General features: G+C 54.6%; 1 protein-coding gene across 1 annotated transcript in view; it reads right to left on the reverse strand.

Moving 5' to 3' along the window:
• LOC122391989 (actin cytoskeleton-regulatory complex protein PAN1-like) overlaps window positions 1-16,965 on the reverse strand; it is a 47,544-nt gene extending 30,579 nt beyond the window's left edge. Inside the window, exon 1 of the mRNA XM_043386376.1 lies at window positions 15,568-16,965. Within this exon, the coding sequence (XP_043242311.1) occupies window positions 15,568-16,455 (888 nt within the window). The 5' untranslated portion in view covers window positions 16,456-16,965. The remainder of the gene's footprint in view (window positions 1-15,567) is intronic.
• Window positions 16,966-20,543: the final 3,578 nt, after the last annotated feature.

Consider the following 20,543-nt stretch of genomic DNA (forward strand, 5'->3'; position numbering starts at 1 on the left):
CTGGGGGTGGGGGTGGGGGTGGGGAGGGGCCCTCTGCAGATTGCAGTCTCCCGCAGACGGTCGGTACAGCGCGCGGAGGGTCCAGAGCACATCCGGTAGGCCGCTGAGAGGGCACGGGGTGTGTCCTTCAGGGGACCGGGCACGGACTCCGGAGCGGCGCGGCGGGGAGTACCTGCACATATCCGGCACTGCAGAGGGCTGCACGGAATCTGTCCGTCAGACTAGAGAGGCCACAGTAGGAGCTGTACCTGCAGTAGACCCCGGTGGACGACAGCCAGTGATAACATCAAAAGGGTTGAGCGAATGGAGACACGACAATCATACAGGCCTCCGACGACAGCCTCAGGTCAGCGGAAACGGACAATGGGAGCAATAAGTCAGAGCGAATACATTTTCCGATTGCGCTAGGAACATAATTCCAAGTGAAAACTGAAAGCTACTAATTTTCCTGTAACTACATATAACACGCCCATTGCCTAAGTCGAGCTATTACTGTGAGCATGCATGTTCTGATTTCTTCGAGTACAGGAAAAGAACTAATGAATGAAAGTCGCCGAGGAAGGATGGCTCAACTGATTCAAGCGAATCTTTTGCTCTGTATAAATCAGAACAGAATTAATATTCGAGCTCTTGCACTAATGGCCTGTTCAGTTGACGCTATCAGTCTCTCAAACCGGGTGATGGTGGTATGGAGACGAGAGTGAGACAGCCGTCACCGGAGCTCCAAAGTTCAGCTTGCCGTCCTGGGTCGATTCCCACAACCCCAGCTCTCTTTCCCCAGCCCACCCCGTTGGGTGTGTCTGGGTCGGCCGGCCGGCGCGGTCGTTTCCGGTTTGTCCGGCGCGCAGCACGCCGCGGCGCTCTCGAGTACGTCGCATTGTCTGCGGCGCCGCGGTCATTCATCCTACGACAAACGAGGACAGTTCACACCGCGAACCTTACCGGGATGCGGCGGATGGAGGTCAGTTAGCGGGCCATCCTGGGCACGCCCGGGCCGTTCAGAGTCCATCAGGGCCACTCGGAGTCCATCAGGGCCAGAGGTGGACTCTGTGTGACAGTCGCCCTAACGGTCCCTCGCGTCCGTATTGGCGGTGGCTGGTTCAGGCAGTTTTAGTGTTGTCCGCATGTAAACGTGGATGTTGTACAGCAATACATGTGTACAGTTTGGGTCAGGTAACGGTACTCGGCTTGCAGTGAAACCTTGACGATGCAGTTCCCGTTTTCAGTGTGAGAGCGCTGAGTCGTGATCTGGTGACTGAGGACAGTAGCCATTTTTTTCTACACAACTTTCACCTTCAAAATATCAGCTCAGTTCGGCAGCGATCTAAGATGAGATCACCTCTCACAAACAACAGCAGCTCCCACCAGGATTTGCAGTAATGCTCTCAGAGCGGTTTTACGGGTGGGAATTGTGACCGGGCACCGCTGCGGGTAACGGGAGCGACCCCGTCAGTCATGGCTCTGCAATAGATCAAAGATCAGCCCGCATGGGACCCAAAAAGGCTCAGGTTCCCGCGACGCAACAGAACAGCGTGAGACTCGTTTCGCGGTGACAGAACTGCAATACCACGTCGGTCTCGTTGCCAGTTTTACTGCGCTGCTGAGTTGGTGAGCTGATGAGCCGACACGTTACAGTTCCATCTCTGCAGCGGGGTCAGCTGTGCAGACACGTTCACTTTCAACCTCTGCGTGACCCGCTGAGAATCCGAGTAACGCCTGCGAGGGTGACGCAAGGATGGGAGCTGTAGTAGTCAGAAGGCACACTCACACCACCGCGCCGTGCCGGGAGGGAATATACCGCCATCGTGACGCGACAGTGATACTGAACTGGTTATCATCCATTTATCTGTGGTTTCGCCCAGGCCACCGATCTGGCAGGAGTGCTGTCTGTTTGTATCTATGTGGGGCCGCCGGGGGGAGGGGGTAACAGACTACAGCGGCGTCAGAGACGGGGCTACGACAACGGTAGCGGGTGCCCGTGTGGGCGGCAGGCGCCGGGGTGGCGGGACCAGAGCTCAGTACTGGGTACATCAGGGGAGGAGGCTGAGCCGATTGGACTAACCAGCCCTTTCTGGGCCGCTCGGACGGTGCTGTCTGGTCCCACATTCCACCCGTCATCGGACCATCAGGACGTGGAATCGGACGCGACAAATACAGCCCGGCCGCCGCTGGTCAGCCGGCCCGCGCGGTGGGAGGATTAGAAGACCGCCGAGCCGCGCCACGGACGAAAGGCTTCGCAGCGAGGAGACCGCCGTCCAGGAAATGGACGCAAAGTCGCTACAGAGAGTCATGGCTTGTCATAGGGGTGAGATAGATAGGTCTGTAAGTCAGTGGGACAGAGAGAAGACGCATGGTGCGTCGGAGACGGCCGGTAGGACCCGCCTTCTGCTTCGACCGCCGCGGAGAGATGAACGATGAAAGCCGCACACTGCGCGGCGGCAGGGTCCGCGACGTTTCCATTGATTGAACATGGCATGCTTCGGCCCGTCATTTGCATAACTCGGTATGCGGATGCATGTTGATGGCTTCTCTGCGAGGAACAGACAGGCATGGTGCCATATCATTACTCATTCGGATTGCAGATTGTTCGGAGGAAGAGAATAACGAAACGCTCCTGGACGGATAGAAGACAAAGAGCTTTGTTCGCTCCACGGTGTCACGGGGTGCTCGGTAGTCGTCCGACAGCAGCAGAATGACCTGCATAATAGATATATCTGACAGACACTATACGGGGAACATCGGGGGAACGGTGCAGACATTTTCAGCTTGATTGAGCACAGCCTATCCCATTTGGTTGATTGTTACAGGGGGCGATGTGAACTCTTGCAGAACTTGCATAAGGTGATCGCCACATCTCATACGTTTTGGCCACATAGAAAGTGGAAGGCACGTGAACAGTGTTCGAAATGCTGCGCTCACCACCTGGCCCAATGCTCATGTCGGAATGTCACGACCCACGATAGTAGACATTTGCACGAGTTTTCCTTACCCTTTGCTTGATACATAATTACAGGATGGTGTCTGGGCGAACACTCAGTTTATTTCAAGTACGGTACCTGCAATGTTCTTTCTTTTATTTTGTAGAACATTTGGATCAGTTAATTTCTTTAAGATTTGTACCCGGCGAGTTATGTAATATCAGCGCTGAAAAACAAAATCATTTATCGCTCGTGTAAGCCGAGACGCCTTCCTGACATCTGGCGGGAGAAAAATCATGTGCGTCGGTACAAGACGTGCAGTGCGTCCTTGAGGCGACGCACCTTTGTGTCCACTCGCGGTGGCCGAGTCACGACCTGACTGCGAGACAATTTATATCGCTGGACTCTCTGCTGGGATTTACATCAACTCTGCGACCAGTGGCGTCACTAGCTAAACTCTAACTTTACTCTTTATCCTGTGACGCCTGAGCTGGGACTCGGATGAGTCGGAACATTACAATACAATACAATTTTATTAGGTCCCTCCATTACATGGGTTTTGTGGTGACCACGTCGTATACATGCGAGAACACATCTGGATAAAACACTGCAGTAAAACCGGATAGAAGTGAAACCACAGAGTAAAATACACATCTAAGACATCTTCCGGTACACTAACCAGTCGACCACACCTACTGTTGACGCGCTCCTGAGGACTCGTTCCAGTGCTGGCTGGCGCGAAACAAAAATCCACGACGGCCGAACTCGGTTCGGACCCGGGGCAGACGCAGCTGTCCCCGCTCGGTCGCACGCGTGGTGCGAGCTGACTCGTCGGAGCTGAGCACCAACTTGCTCCGCAGGATTTGTGGTGCACTGTCCGAAGTAAGTAGGCGACTAACCACAGCTACGTCACTGTCACGAATCAAGTCGTCCACACACTTCCAACCCAGCTCGTTAAGCACAGGAGTCACGTGATCTCTTCGGCTGAGGCCAGACACGACACGTGCGCCGAAATTCAGCACCTTTTGGATGCGTTTCCTCTGAGCGATGCAGCAGGCACCCCATACGCTAATACAGTATTGTATGTGCGGAAACACTAACGCTTCGATAAGCAGGCGCTTAGCCTCTCCGTCATTACGTGCTATTCAATGTTGTTGCTTAGTGTCCAGTGACGTTTCTTCTGGCTCTCGGCCGTAACTGGCCGTAACATTACTTATTGGGTTTCAACGGTGAGCAGTCGAAGGCGAACAGCGAACTCAAGAATTGCGGTCGCTCTTGCAATAAATCATGATTTTTAATTGACATCGAATCACCTAGCTGATAAATCAGCGTTCCGTTAGGGGACAGAAACAGTTAACTTGTCAGAGACAAAATCTGATGAACGGATCACGCTTCTGCAGATTTGGAGAAAGTTTTACATGTTAATGCCTAATTTATTGCAGCACATTGGCCGCAAAAGATTACTAGTCATCAGTAGTTCAAATGCTAAAAATATACCTTCAATTCGTCACTTATGCGTCTGACGCGAGCCTATTCTAAAGAAATCGAAAATATATCTAAAAATACCAAGGATTCAGCATTCAATGAACTGAAGGCTGAACGGCACTGGTGGCGTTTTATAATTGGCATGTCGTCAGTCACACGTAAAAGCCCCTTATGACGCTCAACAGTCGGCTATCTTGAACCATCTTGAACCAGGGTATATTGTCTTAAACCATGAGGCGCATCATCTCTCCGAAACGACTATTTACATTCCATGGAATGTGACTAAATAAGGAGCACATGGTGCAATGATGTTCAGCACAACGGCGAGTAATTCTGCAGTTTTAGCATGCATCATTCTCTTCCACGAACTGTAAATTATGCACATCCAATAAGGACACAGCTATTTCAGTTACTCAGAAGACCGGGCTGCTGAACAAAAGATTACCGCAGTCACAGACCTACATACCTATCGGCTACCCGTCACCTATTCGAGTAAGTGACGCATGCTCCGGGGAGGTTGCCGGCCAGGTAGCCATCAGCCTGATGATCTGATCACCATAGTGGTTTATATTTCAGATACACAAAAACAAATTAACAAAAATATCCTATGTGCAATGAAACGCATTGAAGCGAAACCATTGTCAAACTATATGCACCTGTCTAAATGCTTTCATCCTCAACAAGTTAATAAAAACTTTTACTAACTTCTTAAGGGCAGCTTAAGCACAGAATAAAGCTCAAATATCTTAAACCAAGTGCGGACAGCAGCTGGGTGAAGGGGCGGCCTCGGTGCCTGTGACCCACCCTTCGACCCTGCCACCCGGGTCACCACAATCGGTGACGGTCACCAGTTGTTATCACCAGCGCCGGTGACCGTCCCGCGGTGGTGCCCTCTGTACCCCTGGCTCCGTATCTCCGCCACAGATTATCCTAATTACTCCGCGCGGGGCACCAAAACGGGCCGGCGGGCCTCCCCACCCTCGTATCTACATAATGCCGGGCTGGCGGTAAGCGATACGGCAGTTCTCGCGCAGATAGGGGAGGGTGTGAGGACGGTGATAATGTCCGTCAAACGGCGTCTGTGACGACCCGTCACCGCCCCGGGCCCGCGGCCTTGGCAGCTCGGCTGGAGGCGGTCTCGGAGCGGCCGCTGGCTGGGGAGCTGATCGGGAAGCGGCGAGAGGTGCGGATAGGATAGGAGGTAGGAGGCGCTGATAGGTGTGGGAGGTTTCGGTGACAACTGCTGAATGTAGATAGAACTGATCGTGATTAGATCGGTGGGACTGGGGACTGAGAGATATAAGCTATCTCATGACGCCGGCTATCAGACAAGAGAAGTCAGATTATAGAAAACTGGGCCCGTCATAAGATGACTACACCAAAGTCAATGGCTATGGGTATAATGCGCTTGTTTTGATCCGAAAGGATAGAAGTGCTCGCCTCCGTCGTTTTGGTTTTTCTCATCGGCACCGATATGTAAATATTGGCGTTTTTTCGGCCGCGCCAAAAGCCGCGCCCGGGCCGGGCCGAGTCTGATCTCTGTGATTGTGGTGATGGAGCTGGGAGTTCAGCCCGGCTGCCGCGGTCGATTTTGGTCCGGGGGTGATGGATCGGCGAGTCGGCGCAGTCGGCGAGGTCAGCCGCGGCACCATGGGAGGACGCCCTGCTGACCTCGACCGGACAGACAATCAGCTGAGGTCGAGCCCCGGCGCCTCGGCACCCAACCGACGCCTGAGGGACTCATAGCGCCCAACTGTCGCCCGAGAGAGCGCACGACACCCCGGCGCCACACCAACGCCCGAAGGAACTCATGGCCGTCGCCGTGCTGCATGGACTGTCAGCTCCAGTCGTCGGAGAGGGGAGGTTGTTGTTGTTGTTGTTGTTTCCCCGCGGGCCGGCCTACGGCCGGCCGTAGCCCGCAGGCTCTCGGTGGCGGAGGAAGCCGCGGGCCAGCGCCGCCACGGCCCCGCCGTCCCGCAGCCGAGTCGCATCGGGGTGTATGGTCCCGAACAGGCGTAGTCGCTTGCCCGCCAGGCAGGGGCAGTGCAGCAGCACGTGCTCCGGCGTGTCGGCCTCCTCTCGGCAGACCAGACACAGTGCCGCCGGGCACTTCAGGTCCTCGCACTGCTGGCAGGTCGGTGTTGGGCGACGGCCGATCCTGTGCAGGTAGCTCGTCGAGAGCCCCCAGTGGCCCGCTCGAAGCTGGTGCACATTCACCGCGTCTTCCCTCGTCTCGTTGAGGACAGGTGTCGGGAACCTGTCTCTCATAATCCGCCTGAAGAAGCTGTCGGGCCAGCGATCTCGCCAGGCCTTGGAGGCGGCGCGGCCGACTGCCTTAGTGAGGCTGCGGACGTCCACAGGCGCGGCTGCCTGTGGTAAGCTGGAGGCCTCCTTGGCCAGCTCGTCCGCCCGTTCGTTGCCTGGGAGGCCACAGTGGGCCGGGACCCACTGCAGCCATGTCGGTCTGTCCGGGGCCGCCAGGAGCAGGCGCCATATCTCGGCTCCCAGCGTCGTCCGCTGTTCTCCGGCGCCCGTCGCGAGCGTGGCGAGCGCAGCCTGGGAGTCGGTGCAGAGCACCAGCGGGGTCGCAGACGTTGCGTCCTCCAGCTGCTGCACCTCCTCCAGAGCGGCACGCATCGCCACCAGCTCGGCGCGGGTGCTACTGCAGACGGCGCCGGCCGGCGTCCGGGTCGTCCTCTCTTCTCCAGAGGGCAGGGTGATCAGGGCACCACTGCCCCCGGACGCGACACCGCCCTCTGCCGAGCCGTCGCTCCAGATCCAGGTCGCCTGGTCTGGCAGGGTCGCGAGGTGTTCTTCGGCCGCCGCCCGGCGGACCTCGTCGCGTGCCTCCCTGCTAATAGCCGCGCCGACGTCCAGCCGGATCGCCACCCCCGAACAGTCCGACCATGGAGGGAGGGTGATGTGAAGTCGCTCCTCCACGGGTGTCTCCTGAAGACCAAGCCGGGTGAGGGCCTCCCGTCCCACATCACGCCAGCCGGTGGTGGTCCGCAGTCGTCGGGGGGCTGTCCTCGCTGCTACCTCACGGAGAGGGTCATCGGTCCTCTGCGACGCCGCAGTGGCGGTCAGCCTGACGGCCAACGCCTCCCTGCGCGCCCGGACCGGGACCATGCCGGCCTCCGCCATCAGCGGGTCTCTCGGCGTGCTGATCGGGCAGCCGGTCACGACGCGCGCTGTGGCACGCATCTCCCTCTCAAGCAGCTCCACCGTGCGACTCCGACGCCGCCGGGAGCCATGCCGCCGCCGCGTACTCGAGTGCACCACGGACGTAACCGTTGGCGACGGTTCGCAGCTGCGGCTCTTGCAGGCCCCACGAGCGCGCCGTCAGCTTCCTCAGCTGGGCCACACGCGGCTTCACCTTGCGGCGGAGACGAGAGCAGTGCTCCCCGAAGTGGAGCAATCTGTCAAAGGTCACGCCGAGCAGATGGAGGTGTCGGGTGCCCTTGACTGCCGTGCCGTCCACCCTCAGCACGATGTCGCGGGCATCTTCGTGCCGTTGGGACAGTACCAGGACCTGCGTCTTGCTGCCCGCCAGCCGCATCTTCCACTTCCGCGCCCAGGCCGCCATCACGTCTGCAGCTCTCTGAGCGCGTGCCTTCGCTTGCGCAATGGTCGCTCCGGAGCTGAGGGTGGCGGTGTCGTCGGCGTACATGTAGATCGATGTGCCGTCAACCTTCCGGAGCTCCTCCACCAAGTCCGCCGACCACAGGGTGAACAGGGTCGGGGCGAGCACGGAGCCCTGGGGGAGGCCCGCTCGGAAGGGACGGCTGCTGCTGCGGACGCCATTGACCTCCGCGCATGCACGTCGGTCTCGCAGGAAGTGGAAGATCCACGTTGCGTAACACCGTGGGAGTCGGTGCAGCATCTTCAGACGCAGCATCTGGTGGTCGATCACATCGTAGGCTCTGGAGAAGTCGTAGGCGGTGAGTACGAACCTGGCGGCTGTCTTGCCGTCGGATGGACGTCCCTTCGGGGCTGGCAGGTTCCATCCATCCTGGACTTCCTGGATGAGACGTCCCAGGTTCTCCTCCGCCGATCGACCGCGCCTGAAGCCCACTTGCTCGGCCGGGATGACGTTGTCGCGGTCCAGCAGGTGCGTCACCCTCGCCGACACCATCCGCTCCATCAGCTTCGCGATGTGGCTGGTCAGCGAGATGGGCCGGTAGCTTGTGACGTCCTGTGGGTGAGAGGGGAGGTCGTGCCATGCGCCCCGCCCCGCTCCCCTGACCGATTCCCGGCCTAGTGAGGCCGCCGGCGGAGGGGAGAAGCGGGAAAGGTGAAGGGAGGGGACTCGGACGCGCGGCCGTTATCTGATCTGCTCAAATTACATGCTGATGGGAGGTCGATTGCGCCCAACTTCCGAAATAGGAGCGCGCTTGTAAGCCTTGTGATTTAGATGCGGCCATGATTTGAATTGATTAGATGAGAGCGATGAATAGATGGCCGTATTCAAAGAGGGATACTATTGTTCAAGCGATTCACCATAAAGAGAGCTGGAGTTGGAACCGTAAATGTGACTTGTGTAGCTTGTGGCTGATAATAACAGAAGGCGATGCTTGTGTGAACAGATTCCTTCGCTCGGAAGGGAACGGCATCGAATCATACATACACTTCGGAGTCACCGTCTCGTCATGAATAGAAGGCGGACTGAAATGAGGAACCACCGAATCGGGAAACTTCCACTTTGGTTATAGGTGTTTTATGGACGCTCCTCGAGTCACATAGACACAGCTGCCCGGCAGAACCACCCCCGCTTCATCCACTTCCTGGTTTAAATCCTAATGAGCGCTGTGCGAATGAATACATCTCATTACGACATCAGTAGGTATCCAATTACGATGACTCGAATCCGGGCTTGCCGCTCACTCTTCCTCGACACATGTCGGCATGTACGAGGGGGTATCGAAAAGTTCTGATCATCACATAGAAGATATGGACCGATTTTGATGATTTTTGGTTGGTATTGTATTTGGCTCTTAAGAACAATGTTCCCGCAAAGAGAATCCTGAGAAGTGGTTTTATCTTATGTAGGAGAGACTTAGAAGTAAAAAAGATGAGTATTGGGCCCGTTGAGGACCGAACCGTCATCCAACTAATGCATTTGAAACGGTATCACACTGAGAAAATACATCAAAACGTGAAATTAGTTTATAGCTAGGAAAGCCCATCTAATGCACTTACCGAAAATGAAGAAATAATTTTCAACTTGGTTGCATGGCCCTTGCAGGGGAGTCAAGAAGTGAGTGACTACCAGTGACTGACAAGGTGATGACTGTGAAGGAAGTGGAGGGCCTCATCCTTACAGATCGTCGTCTGACCTTTCAGATGATTGTGCAACAGAAAGGTCTCGATGCTGGCAGTGCCTGAAAATATTATCGGCGAAGAACGACAGACGATAAAGGAGTCAGCCCGCTTAGAAGTTCTTGTGTCTACTTCGTTCAAGAGAAAAATGCGTCTTGGCCTTCCGAAATGAAAACTAGGCTTTTTTTAGGAAATTGAAGACATCTTCGATCATTTAATGACATGCGACGAATGCTGGGTCTACTCGTATGTGTATGATGCAGAGACAAAAAGATGATTAAGAAGTTTAAGCACGGCACATCTGTCCTTCATAAAAGGCGAAGATGCAGAAGCCGATATGGAAGGTCAATGCTATCAGTGTTCTGGATCTGGCGTAGGATAGTCATTACCGACTGTCTTGATGATGGTCGGATAATGATAAGCAAGCACTACTGCACACTTTTGAAGAAGTTGCGAGATGGCCTCAAGCAGAATCGCCGCAAAAAAAGCCCAAGAAAGATGTTTTATCCGCACCGACAGCGCCCCCGCCCATTCGTCCTGAGCTGCGATTTAAGAATCAACATGATGTGGACATTACATAAGCGTAACTTTATATCTCTTTGTGGGTGCTCAAGCACCCCCAATCCTGAGCTCAGCACCCCCTGCCTCCCTAAAGCACCCCCAGCCTCCTCAAAACATTCCCAGCTGACTCAAGGCTCTCAATAATCAGTATTGTCAAAATGGCTGTATGGCAGTATTGTCAATGGCAAACAATGTCAATGGCTGTAAAATGTATCGACATTCACAACACCATGCTTAGTTCCTCTGTTTGGGTAAAACATACAAGCATGTATAAGCAGCCGCCAGCCTAACAATATCCAATTTTCTGTAATATTCTTAAAGTTCAGTACAACCTGGGTCAAGTGGGACATGATGACAGAGAGATCCCATTGCTGCCCAGTGCCCAGTGTTCGGGCGTACTGGAAAGCTTCACGCCGGAAAGACGTGGAAGGGTGGTAAAAGTCCACGGACGGACCTTGTGTCAAAAATTGATTGCACAACCGAGGAATATGCACAGAAAGACAGTTCTTTACGGTGTTCACTCACCCGAAGGGCACATGAAACAAGCCCGTGCGGCGGTTACGCCTCCCAGGCACATAAACCCTCGCCGGCACAGGCCAATTTGCGTCCTTCGACGGCACAAGGGGGGTTGGGGGCTAGTACGACCCCCCCCCTCGCGTTTGGCCCCTGATCGAGCTAGAGCTTCGAGGAAAAACGAGCGTGTTGCCCGTCACGAGAGGAAGCCGATGATATCCAATTTTAAGGTCCTAGATCATCGGCCGACCTTCCAGGTCAGGTCAATGACCCAAAAGTCGGGAAAATCGGGGCCTGTTAGAAAGTCGTAAAGTGTGGCTGCTAAATATAAAGTGTTTTCTGGGGTGCTGATCACGAATATCGTGTTAGTTTTGATCACAGATGATGTCTTTGGGCATTTAGCCCAGGTCGGGTCAGGTCAGGTCAGGTCAACCGGTAGGGGCCGTGACGGGTATTCGTAGAACGTGTCAACCGCGCCTCTGACAGCTTCGTAGCATGTTACGAAGGCACCAAATCTACTTCGTAAATGTTGAAATGATTGATAAATTCGAGTTCAGCTAAAAAACTAGCCTAGAAACATGTAAAACTCGAAAGAAGAACCGAGGTCACCAAAGGTCAATGACCTGACCTGACCATCAGGTGACCTTGACATCCACCATGCATGGGGGCAACATCAGATCACATGTTTGAACGTTTGAAACCACGAAAAGCTTGCAAACGCGCGGCTAATGCGAGCCGACATACGCCGAATCGCGATTCCGGCCAAACATGGTCTCGGAAAGTAGGTCTAAAACTAAAAGTTTCGTCGCGGTCGGCCGCTTTTTACGCGGGTTATTCGCGAAAAACCGAGGGGGAAGGTTGCATCAACCCCCCCCCCGTGCTGTCGAGGGTTAAGGCCAAACATCGATACCAGGTAAGCGCAGTCGGTACGGTGGTGAAGGAGTTGGTACAAGAACATGACATCGGTATGAATGAGGCGGGCTTTGATGAACTCAGTTTTAAAGGTAGTGTGCCACCTTTGAAAGATTTCCCATTTTATTTTTCCTGGGATAAGAAGCTTCTGTTTTTACCTAATATCGCAAAGAAAATCAAAATGGGCCTGGAATAGTGCCTTTTTCGCCTAAAAGTTTATCGTTTTTTAGATATGTATAACAACTGTAGTGGGCTCACCTGCAAACAGGCGTCGGCAAAAATCGCGAATGCGGCGCACATGTGACAATAAGCAAAGGTCATTATAGTGTTACGACCATACCGCGTACGGGAATGAGTTATCAGCTGTCTAATCGTAGACAACACAATGTCGAGCCTTAAACTGTAAGCCTGTATTGGTATTGTTTCTTTTATTTGGCTGTCGAACATTATTTATGGTTTGAAATATGATTTTATGTAAAATAATTGATATGAAAAAGCCGTCTCATAAGTTATGACCCCATTTCACCACACGCAAGTGGCAGAAATGACAATGATCAGCTGACGCATTTTTCTTGGCCGAAGTCAGAGCGCGCAGCCCGACGCACCACCACCGCACCACAAAGTATGAGCAGAAGCCGCGCCCAAAGCCAGGGCCCCGGTAACGTGAGGTAGCCGAGTCGGGGCAGCGTGCGCTGACCCAAGCCGGGGCCGCAGCTTTGGGCGCGGTCTACCGCATCCCCGCGGGCAGCCCCGGGCTATCACATGACACCGGGAGGACGCGCGGCTCCGGCTTGGGTCACCGCACGCTGCCCTGACTCGGCTACCTCACGTTACCGGGGCCCTGGCTTTGGGCGCGGTCTACCGCACCACCTAACAGGCGTGTTCGAAACCGCAGGAGCTGATGATGAACGGGTTTATCGAAACTTGATTGGATGAGCATATCGGTAATAGCGATTTCAGTGTGTGCATTTATTGTTCATAGTGGTGTGAAATGTGGTTGGGGTACGACCGACAACCCGTCGGGGCGAATTTCGCACTGGGGTACTCAAAATTTGAAGAATTTAAGACGTTTCCATGAGTTTTGAAGGTATGGATAAGTTCTAAAAATCCGGTTCTCCTTATCTGGGCTATTAACTCCATACGGTCCAGGAAAGCTGGCACACTACCTTTAAAGGTTTGCAGTGACTGGAGCTGCACCGCTCCAAATGACACTTCCGTATTGGTATTGGAGGACGGACCTAACATGAGCATTGAACGCGCATAGTATCGCCCTGTGCTCGAGACGCGCTGCAGGTGGACAAGCTGGCAATCGGCATCTCCATGCTCCTCATGAGGAGCCCCAGCATCCGTCAGCAAATCTATGACTTTCGTTTATTGAAATCAATGTGCTATTTTTAAATATTGTTAATAAAATTTAATCATTTTTGAGTAAATAAATGTAGGTAAATATAGCACGGCAAGTACCTATAGCGTTATTATCTAACCCTCGCCGGCACAGGAGGTGGTTGGGGGTTGATGCAACCCCCCTAAGGTTTTTCGCGAATAACTCGTGTAAAAAGCGGCCGATCGCGACGAAACTTTCAGTACCCTCGCATTGATCAATTTTACACCTACTCTAAAAATTTCATGACCCTGACCCAAATGACCTTTGACCTGTGACCTTCTTTCCGAGACCATGTTTGGCCGGAATCGCGATTCGGCGTATGTCGGCTTGCCTTAGCCGCGCTTTTGCAAGTTTTTCGTGGTTTCAAACGTTCAAACATTTGATTTGCTGTTGCTCCAATGCATTAGGGTGGATGTCAAGGTCACCTGAAGATCAAGTCAGGTCATTTACCTTTGGTGACCTCGGTTCACTTTTTCGAGTTTTACATGTTTCTAGGCTAGTTTTTCGAGCTGAATTCGAATTTAGCAACCATTTGAACATTTACGAAGTAGTTTTGGTGCCTTCGTAACATGTTACGAAGCTGTCAGAGGCGGTTGACACGTACTACAAATACCCGTCACGGCCCCTACCGGTTGACCTGACCTGACCTGACCCGACCTGATCTAAATGCTTAAAGACATCATCTGTGAATTCAGGGGTGGAGAATTGTGCCGAGTTGGGGTAGCACGAGCCTTCCCAATTCCACGCCGGCTGCGCCGGCTTGGCTTTGGAGCCGCACCAGACGGCAGAGGTCAAGGTCACCGCTAGGGCGGCGGCGGATTTGCTGCGCCCGTGCAACCCCAACTCGCCATATTTCTCCACCCGGCACCCCTGTCTGTGATAAAAACTAACACGATATTCGTGATCAGCACCCCGGAAACCCCATAGCAGCCACACTTTACGACTTTCTAACAGGCCCCGATTTTCCCGACTTTTGGGTCATTGGCTTACCGGGGGGTCTTACCAACCCCCCCCTCCCTTGTGCCATCGAAGGACGCAAAATGGCCTGTGCCGGCGAGGTTTAAATTCCAGGAACAAAATGCAATATTTCACGAGAACCATGTCCGGAAAGTAACCATCGAGCCTGTCCCGTCAGGCGTCATGTTGGATAGCCCTCAATATAAGCTCATTCGTGCAGACCTTTGCAGACCAGGCTGCCTAAGCGCGGACCTACCAAAAGTCCGGTAGGGCCTGAATTTAAAAGTTTAAACCCAGCGTTTTCTGAAATATGTTCAAAAACTTCCGTGATTATGAATGCATTGGGTGAGCCAAAATTGTTTTACAGTGGCGCTATTAAAACAAGCTCTCGAATCGATTTAACATTTCTTGCATGATGCCTGATACAGTAAAAAAGAACAGCTGAAAAAAGACCTACGAAAAATATGGCATGCCTTTCTGAAAGCTATTGAGCACCCCCAATGATTTTTGGAAAACTACACCCATGGGACATTAAATCCTACCGCATCTAAGAAATTCACCTGACCAGGTATTAACTGACTCTTGATTGTTACAGGAGATGAAGAATCCACAGTATGGCCGGTGATTAAAGGCCAGAAATGACGTCATTGATGAGGTGGAGCAGTGATTTACGGGACAAAGCGAGGGTCCTACAATGACCGCCTGAGGCATCTCAAGAAACGATGCAATAAGTTTGCGGTCGTGTGTGGTGACTTGTAAAGGAGTAATGAACATCATGTAAAAAATCAAATTTCTATCACATCTAATTCATGGTGATGATCAGAACTTTTCGATACCCCCTCGTAAGTAAGTCAGGGAGTGTTCGGACGGCCTCAATCAAAATTCAACGGACGACAAACTGCAGGAAGAACATTGTCGAATGCATCATCTCAGCCCGATAGGTAAGTAAAGTACCTATAATTGTCACTAGCACCGCAATGCCGACTGCAAGCTGATAAGGATCACTCCTGCAGCGGGATGATCCGTGTCCAGTATCGTATACGATATCCAGATGTATACATCTGACGTAGTGCACCTTTAGAATGGCTCCATCATACACCGTTAGTTGTGTTTTGGCCAAGATTCTTACATATAGTTTTGACCATCATCATGACCGAGACCGGAACATAATTATCGGCATGGCCTTGAAAGTACCGTATTTCACACCGTGACCAATGACCCATCAAGCTATCACCGGCGACCAGTACCGTCCCGTTTTCCGAAGCGATAATGGATGTCTTTACATGGGTTACCCTCCCTCTTACACCGGAACCTCTCCCGAGCCTGAGACAGTTACCGACACCGGACCCGCCGGCTTAACAGCAACATGAGCCGGGCAGCCACCCCCAGCCTTGAGCGCGGCCAGGGGAGGGGGGGGGGGTGACTACACGCGGGGCCGACGGACGCTCCAGTGGGAACCGGAAGCAGAGTCGGAACCGACGGGAAGGGGGGGTGGGCGGCAGGGGAGGGGGAGCTTACCTTGGCGCTGGTCCGGGGGAGGTCGACTGCCGAGCGGCCACCTGAGGAGGTGAGCTCGGTGGGGCTGCTCTCCGTCTGCTGCTGCTGCTGCCGCGACTGCTGTTGTTCCTGCTGCTGCTCCCGCGACTGCTTTTGCTCGTGCTGCTGCCTCTCAGCCGTTTGGCTCATTGCTGCAGCTGAGCTGACTGCTGACTGCTGAGCGACGGCGGCGCTCAGCAGACTGGGAGCTGACCTGGTGCTGGGCCCCGGACGCCGGCCGCTGGTGACCGACGCCAGCAGGTTGGTGGCCGATTTGCTCGGCCGCGGAGGTTTGGGCGGCGCAACTCGGCGACTTGGCGGCGCTCCCGTGTCGGCTGGCTTCACTATTTCCCTGGGTTCCGGGGCCTTTTGAGCAGCTTCTACGTTTGACGTCTTTGATTTGGACATAGACTGAACATTCTCACCATGCTTCCGGTCAGCTTGCGGAAGTCGGACTTCCTGTTCTGAGTTTTCCGTCGTCTCGTGTCCCTTGCTCACACCACCACCAGCGCCGTATTCCACTCCGTTCACCTCTGCCCGACCACCACTCTCTGCTCTGCCGCCATCCTCCGCCGCTCTGTCCGTGACCCGCTGCCCGGTCAGGTCAGCCTCTGACCCACCCTGGGGCGAGGTCACGTCGAGCCGTGACCTCGACAGCGGCACTGCGGCCAGCCCGGGGCTGGAGCCGAGGTCACGCAGCTGAGAGCGGCTCAGCACGCCGCTCCAGAGCAGCAGCCGCGCGCTGCGCCGCTGATAGGTCAGCGCCCGTTTGGCCGGGGACAGGATCGGCTTCAGGTCAGCGGCACTGCGGCGGGCCAGGCCGCGACCTCGCACCGGTCGCCGGGTCACCTCGGCACGGTTAAACCGCATCGCGACGCCCTTGTCTTCCTCAGTCCTCAGTTAGTCCTCACAGTTATCACTGGCACACTTCGAGGCCTTTTAGCAAGGTCACTCCGTCCGCGGTATTTACAACGGACAGCGTCCTCGCCCGCGGGCACACGGCGGCCACCAAACTCACCGAAAGTCACCACTGAAGCCGTCAGTTTTCTCTCCGTCACAGATAACCACTTCACGGAGCCACCACACCACCACTGCCGGTCAGTCCGTCCGCCCCGCTCGGTTTGTGCTCCTCTCCTGCACGTGCGTCGATAGGTGCGGCGTCGGTCCGTCGCGCCGCCCCCGGGATAGTGCCGGAAGTGGCGGTCGTTAGGCCACTGGTCGATCGATGCTCTCTGTCCCCCGCGCGGTGCCGATAGGGCCCGTTACAGCGTAATATCCACACCGGGCGGGAGGGACTGTTTGCCAACGGCCGTTGCAGGTTTGCCGAGCGGCGCCGGCGGGTCGGAGGTGTCTGAGGGGACCTCTGCTCCGGCACGTGTCTCCCGTCCAACTGACGGCCAAACCGGTGGCGTATGGCTTCCCAGGGCGCATTCATCTCCCCCAATGGAGAGAGCCAACACGCTCCTCGGCGCCTCTCGGTCGCTTTGTCCCTCTCCTCTCCGCGCAGCTGGCGGCGCAGAGGGGGACGCGTGTCGTCGGCCGCCGCTCATTCGCTGACAGATGGCGCTCGCGCCTGGGAGCCGGCGCGGCGACTCTCCCAGACGCTAATCAGGGCCGCCGCGCCGGAGAACAGCCTCCAGAGATGTGCTCCCGATCCCTCACGCGTGAGACGGCTGTATACCGGCGGCCGTTGGCTCGCGGTTGTAAAACTGACGTGATTTCGGACCCGATCGCGCGCGCGGCGCGGTGCGTCCGGACGGTTGGCGCAGCTGGTCGGCCCGAAATGAGCAGCTGTTCGTTGTCATGGAGACGGTGTGGCCGCCCGCGTGGATGAGTCGGAGATGAAGGGGCTCGGTGACGGATCAGCGCCGGTTCGTGGCGACACTGATTGCTGTGAGCGGCCGCGGTTAGTTCCACAGCGTGTGACCGAGCCCGCGCCTAATGGAGAGGGAACGCTAACGGCGGCATTAGAGGACGAAACTCGACACGGCGATAGTTACAGACGAGACCAGAAGGCAAAAACCAGAAAATTGTCAGTGTTCTAGGGATGGCTGACGGGAGAAACGCCCTAAGAAAAACAATCGGCCAAAACATTGAAACGAGTCTGTAGTGTCAACTATCAGGCCTGTGACTCTAACAGACTGCAAGTAAATTGCGTTGCAGTATGGCATTTTCACTCCCCAGACAATAAGTTAGCTAAGTGTGAGATAATTGCCTTTTCGTTTCATAGCCTCGAGGTCTCACCTCGAGTCGAGGTCGTGCATCCTCTTGAAGAACAACTCACTGCCTCTTGCTCTGCTTATATTTGTATTTTGTTTAGATTTTTTTATAACTGTAGGCACCTAATTGTGCCTAAGCTCACATCAGCTCACATCATTTCTGCTCTAAAATTGCAGCCTCGTTTTATTGACGCTTCTACGCCCACTGTCAGTCCGATATGTTTCCAAAGTGTCTCACAACGGTCAGTGGTCACTGAAGCCAGCAGCTGAACAAACACCCTGCACCCTCCCCAATTTACGACCCCCGACCACGCCGCCCCTCCCCTCCCCCACGTGCCACTTCCCAGCGGGCGATAGCCCCCTCCCCCCTGAGACGCTGACGCTGCCAATCACAGGCACCCCGGTACCATCTGCGGCGCGCGCCGCTTACGCCCGGCCTGCGCCGATTTAAACCTCCGCGCCACAGCAGCTGGCGGCGCCGCATTCCTGAACGCGCGGCGGACACAAACGCGGCTCGCCGGGCGCGATAGTGCCGCACCTGGCGCGTGCCGCCGCGAGGTGAGCCTGTAACCGTCACCGGCCGGCCTCGGCCGGGACCGGCGCGCTGTCCGCCGCCGCAGCTCCATTCAGCTTTCAAACGGCCGCCGCCGACAAACTGCGGTGTGGCGGCTCCGCCCAGCCGATCGGGCGTGTGTCGATCGGGGCCCGAGAGAGCTGCACCGACGCAGAACTGAACCGGAACTCGGTGGGGGGCAGTGGGAGCTGAAACGGGTGCATAAAACACACATAAAACATAAAACATTGGCAGTCAAAGTTGAGCACAGTAACAGTCAAAGAAATGTATCAGGAATGCTCTCCCCAAATGCACATCACAGTCACCGTTCAACTATTTATAGCTATAGACGTTAGAGACCGATCCCTGCGTCTGACTGCGTCTCAGGTCTGCCTAGTTATAACGGTACGGAGCTGTCAACCGCGGTCAGCGCCCCCCCCCCCCCCCCCCCCCAGCCAGTGACCGGCGCGCTCTCAGAGCCGTGGGAACACACACCGGATCGGTCGCTAATGACGATTGTTTCTGTAATGAGCCGCGACTACTGACAATCTAGACGACTGGCTCGTAATGACAGTCGAAGAGCGGATTACGGTCAAAACCCAGTCGCTCGTGTCCAAATGATGCGCTTCCACATGAAGAATCACATTCTTGATACAAGCAAATGAGCGGTATCTATGCAAATGATTAGAGATATTGAGCTAATCTTACTCAGGGATAATTCGTTGATGACATTCAAAGCGACATGCTGAGCTGAATGCCATGGATTGTTGATATACCACTGTCTAAACATTGCTCGGGCCGACCGATAACAGACACCCTGACCGTCGCTGGGAGCGGTGGCGCGCTCCTGTAATCCGGCTACTCGGAGGCGTGGTTCCGTGGATCTCTTGAGGGCGGGAGTCCTCTCCAGCGGTGGTCTGTGTCGATCGGGTGTCCGCACTAAGCCCGGCATCAATATGGGGCCCCCGGAGGAATCCGGGGTCGCCAGGTTGACTAAGGAGGTGCGTACCGGGCCAGGCGGGCGACCGAGCAGCCAAAAGTACCCGTGTCGGGCAGTAGTGGGATCGCGCCTGAGAACAGCCGCCGCTGGGGAGCCCGTCCAATACAGGGAGACCGGATCCTTTTCGGTCAGAAACAGTCGCTGAAAAATATTAACGGTGCCAGGATAGTTAAAATTTGACCAGTCTGAATTTTTTTTGGATATCTGCCCACGTTATTTCTTATGTCGGAATATAAAACGTTCACGTTGGAGTGTTGGTTTGGCAACAGCACGATAAAACACGATAAATTATTGTTTCATAACAATTTTATTTTATCTCTGATTTCGATTTTACCGTCGTTTATCCCGAGTAGTGTGCGGATGACATTCATCACTAGAATCTCGGACCTTCTCGATACGTCCCCTCTTATTCCCTAACATGATATTCTATTTCAGATGTGTGGTATAAAATCGTCATGTCTTCCGCTCCCGTCCCGACCCTTTCGCACATGTGTTTGCTCATCGTCCCCTCCCTCGCCATTGTTAATGTCCGTCCTTTACCCTCCCCGTCCCTCCTCGTCAGCTATGATGACGTGTCTCCATAACGGCGGCCGCTCGGAGATGACGGTGGACTAGTGACGTAACACAATGACGTAACATCATCCTTGCATGACGTCACCATTCGGGAATATCCCCCATTCCCGTGACGTTGTGAAGTGACCTCCCTTGACGATGGCTTACTAATGAGACGTGGCATTGCGGCAGGAAACTGGAACGGAAGTAGACGTGTCACCGAGCCCGGCGTTGTCAGAAAGAGAACGTGTCACGCTGGCCACTACAGTCACTGATTTCAGGACACCTGTGCACTAGTGACATCACGCCTCCTATAGTGCATGCTGTAGTGCAATGTCTTCCTTGTATTTATCTGTTCGTACGTTGTCACTGCGGTGACATCAGCTCTCGCGGGCGGCCGGGATATCGGGTCACGGGCCAGAAGCGCCGGTGTATGCATAGGTATTAGATTCACTCAGGATTGCATCCGTAGAGTGCAGGTGCCAGCATTTGGAGGTAAAATCGCTGCGTCATAGGAAATGCTGATAAGCGTCTATTGACGGCATGTGTCGGTATGGTAAAGACGTCAATGCTGAAATATAGCGAGACGCTGTCCGCTCGGTCACACGTTTTACTTTTCTTCATCAACGTTTCT

This window comes from Amphibalanus amphitrite, unplaced genomic scaffold (genome assembly GCF_019059575.1).
Source record: "Amphibalanus amphitrite isolate SeventyFive unplaced genomic scaffold, NRLGWU_Aamphi_draft 000464F_arrow, whole genome shotgun sequence".
Classification (NCBI taxonomy): Eukaryota; Metazoa; Arthropoda; class Thecostraca; order Balanomorpha; family Balanidae; genus Amphibalanus; species Amphibalanus amphitrite.